General features: G+C 52.3%; 1 protein-coding gene across 1 annotated transcript; it reads left to right on the top strand.

The window, feature by feature from the left end:
* Nucleotides 1-53: 53 nt before the first annotated feature.
* ST8SIA3 (ST8 alpha-N-acetyl-neuraminide alpha-2,8-sialyltransferase 3) lies at nucleotides 54-2,864 on the top strand (the record flags this gene model as incomplete). Its single annotated transcript, XM_009073313.1, has 3 exons — nucleotides 54-176; nucleotides 1,785-2,342; nucleotides 2,535-2,864. Coding segments are annotated over 3 exons (964 nt in total), but the record flags the coding sequence as incomplete, so codon positions are not given.
* Between the last annotated feature and the right edge of the window lie 418 nt (nucleotides 2,865-3,282).

Below are 3,282 nucleotides of genomic sequence, written 5' to 3'. Positions count from 1 at the left end.
TGTGCTCTGTGTGTGCTCTGTGTGTGCGGGGCCGTCGCTGCTCCCGCCTGCAGGTCCCAGTTCGCGCTGAAGTTCCTGGACCCCTCGTTCGTCCCCATCACCAACTCCCTGAGCCAGGAGCTGCAGGACAAGCCCTCCAAGTGGGCCTTCAACCGGAGCGCCTTCGCGCACCAGAGGTGAGCCCGCCCCGGGATTTCAGGGACTGCAGTCAGGAACCGCTACATTCTCTGAGCCCCGAGGAATTTGCCGGCGGCGAGAGACAAAGGCCGAACCAGAGCATTTCCCCAGGCAATTCCAGCTACCCTGGAAGACTGGATTGTTTCAGAGCAGGACGCCAGACATCATTTCACCGAGCAGAACGTGACCCAGTTTCGCGGCGTGCGAGTGACACTGTCATTCCTCCGGGATAGATGGCTGGGGTTTAAGGCTGAGAGCACAGCGGGCTGGCAGAGCCATGAAACGCCGTGTTCATGGAGGCCAAAACACGCCCAGAGAAACTTACCCGCTGCCGGCAGCTCTGAGCAAGTGCAGTGAGCAAGTGCAGTGCTGCTCCTGCCTCCGGCTCCGCTCGGGCGGCGGGGGCGGGCACAGAGCTGTGCGCTCCTCGGGCACACAGAGCGGCTCAGCGCAGGTGTTGAACGTTCCTGTGAAAGAAAGCACAAATATTTAGCCGTTTAAGATAGCTATGGCCGCCTTGGACTGTGATTTTGTCCTGACAAATGCCTGCTGGTTTAGGGCACGGCTCGGCTCGCATAGCCCACTTGAGGAGCCAGAATCCAGGTCCCTTGAGCCTGGATGGGGCTGCCCCTCGGGGCAGGGCTTGGGCTCTCCTCACTTCTGGTCACTGTTCAGCTCATTAGGACGAGTGACATCCTCCCGGGGTGCCCTCAGGAGCTGCGGACCGCAGGGAGGAGATGGCACTTTACCTGCCCCATCCTTTCCACCCAGGACTTCCCAGGCTGTGGGACAGTGGGCACCCCTCTGTTCCTCCATTCCTGGCACCACCAGCCCCATCAACCTGTCCCTGTGCCACCCCTCTGCTGATTCTAGCTGATGCCTCAGGAGCTGCCTTTGCACTTGTCCGTTAGCCAGAACCCATAATTAGGGCACCCAGTGGGACTCCATTAAAGCTCAGACATTGGAGGATGTGAGCTGGAGGAAAGGTTGTTTGTTTTCCATAAACATGAGCAAATAAAGTGGTATTGGGTTTCTAATTTTATGCCCTGCTAGGGAAATTCCCGAGCAGGGCTGGTTTTATTTGCTTTGTAAGTATCCCTAATAACCCTTGTAAAAGTGCCATCCTGCTCGCCCAAACGCCCCAACGAGACATTAAGGGATTATATCTGCATAGATGGAGACAGCAACTGTCGCTTGGTTTTGTGATTCAAAGCTTGTTAATGAGAACATCAAAATGTATGTATTTACAAACCAGCTCCCGTTAATTCAGCTGGATATCCTGGGAGCGAAGCACGCAGGGCTGCCCCCGGCCCCGTGTCACAGCACAAACACCCTGCAGAGGGTGAGTGTGGGAGGCTGCTCTGACACAGCCCATCCACCATTTTAATCCCAACACCCTTCCCACAGACACAGCCTTAGCTGGTGTCAGTCCCAAAGCCAAGCCTTAGAGCTCCAGGTGAGGAGACAGCTCCCTAATTCCTGTCCATTTATATGACTTTGTTGCACTTCAAAAAGTAAGGCAGTCTAGCTGGAAATAAAATTCCTCCACTGCAGAAAGAGGGGAAATATAACCCCATGCTTTCTTTTCTTTTGCTCTTTTATTGCAGGCAAGAAATCCTTCAGCACGTTGATGTCATCAAAAACTTCTCCTTGACCAAGAGCAGCGTTCGGATCGGACAGCTGATGCACTACGACTATTCCAGCCATAAGTACGTTTTCTCCATCAGCAATAACTTCAGGTCGCTGCTCCCTGACGTGTCTCCCATCCTGAACAAGCACTACAACATCTGTGCCGTGGTGGGCAACAGTGGCATCCTGACCGGGAGCCAGTGCGGCCAAGAAATAGACAAATCCGACTTTGTCTTTCGGTGCAACTTTGCTCCGACCGAGGCTTTCCAGAAAGATGTTGGGAGGAAAACCAACCTCACCACCTTCAACCCCAGCATCCTGGAGAAGTATTACAACAACCTTTTGACCATTCAGGATCGCAACAACTTCTTCTTAAGCTTGAAGAAGCTGGACGGGGCCATTCTTTGGATCCCCGCTTTCTTCTTCCACACGTCGGCGACAGTCACCAGGACACTGGTTGACTTCTTCGTTGAGCACAGAGGGCAGCTGAAGGTGCAGTTGGCTTGGCCAGGGAACATCATGCAGCATGTTAACAGGTGGGTGGTTTTGCCTTGCATTGAACTTGCCAAAATACACCTCTCTGTACAAATACCTATTTGCCTGTCTTATTTATTTTCCCTTCACGCCTGGTGTGGTAAGTTAGGACTAGATCCTGCTCGTTTATACAGCAACTGCAGCTCTGTTGCTCCTGCAGAGATTGGCTCTGACACTTCTCCGTGTTTCCCCAGGTACTGGAGGAACAAGCACCTGTCACCCAAGCGGCTGAGCACAGGTATTCTCATGTACACCCTCGCGTCGGCCGTGTGCGAGGAGATCCACCTGTACGGGTTCTGGCCCTTCGGCTTCGACCCCAACACGCGCGAGGACCTCCCGTACCACTACTACGACAAGAAGGGAACCAAGTTCACGACCAAGTGGCAGGAGTCCCACCAGCTGCCTGCAGAGTTCCAGCTGCTCTACAGGATGCACGGGGAAGGACTGGCCAAGCTCACCTTGTCGCATTGTGCCTAAGAACCTAAATCTCGAAGTGCCAAATGATTGTCTAAAAAGTGCCCAAAACCCAATTAAACATTCTTCAGATAGAATTCTAAAAGAGAAACAAACCCTCCCCAAAACCTTTTCCATAATATAAAATGCTTTTTAGCCACTCCCCCCCCAAGGGTTTCAGCGTATTTAGCGGTGCAGAAGCTTTTATCACGTTCTGTGGGTGCAGTTTGTGCAGCAGCAGCAGAGTTGAAATATTTTGCGTTTCTAGATAAGCCACTCGTTATGTTTTAAGATCTTTTTGTTCCTTAGCATTCCACTGAATGCCCTAAATCTCTTCTTTTGATTGTTCCTTCCCCCTTAGAACTAGAGATGCTAATTTTACAAGGTTTTGCTTCTTCTGTCTATGTTGCTCTCAGTAGCGCAGTGTTGCCATGGCCGATGGAGAAAGCCACTCGGAATTCCAGTGTGTCATCCATCACCTGCAAGTTC

Source organism: Acanthisitta chloris, unplaced genomic scaffold (genome assembly GCF_000695815.1).
Source record: "Acanthisitta chloris isolate BGI_N310 unplaced genomic scaffold, ASM69581v1 scaffold40844, whole genome shotgun sequence".
Taxonomy (NCBI): Eukaryota; Metazoa; Chordata; class Aves; order Passeriformes; family Acanthisittidae; genus Acanthisitta; species Acanthisitta chloris.
The sequence above is the reverse complement of the archived record's forward strand: the minus strand, read 5'-3'. Positions and strand labels throughout refer to the sequence as shown.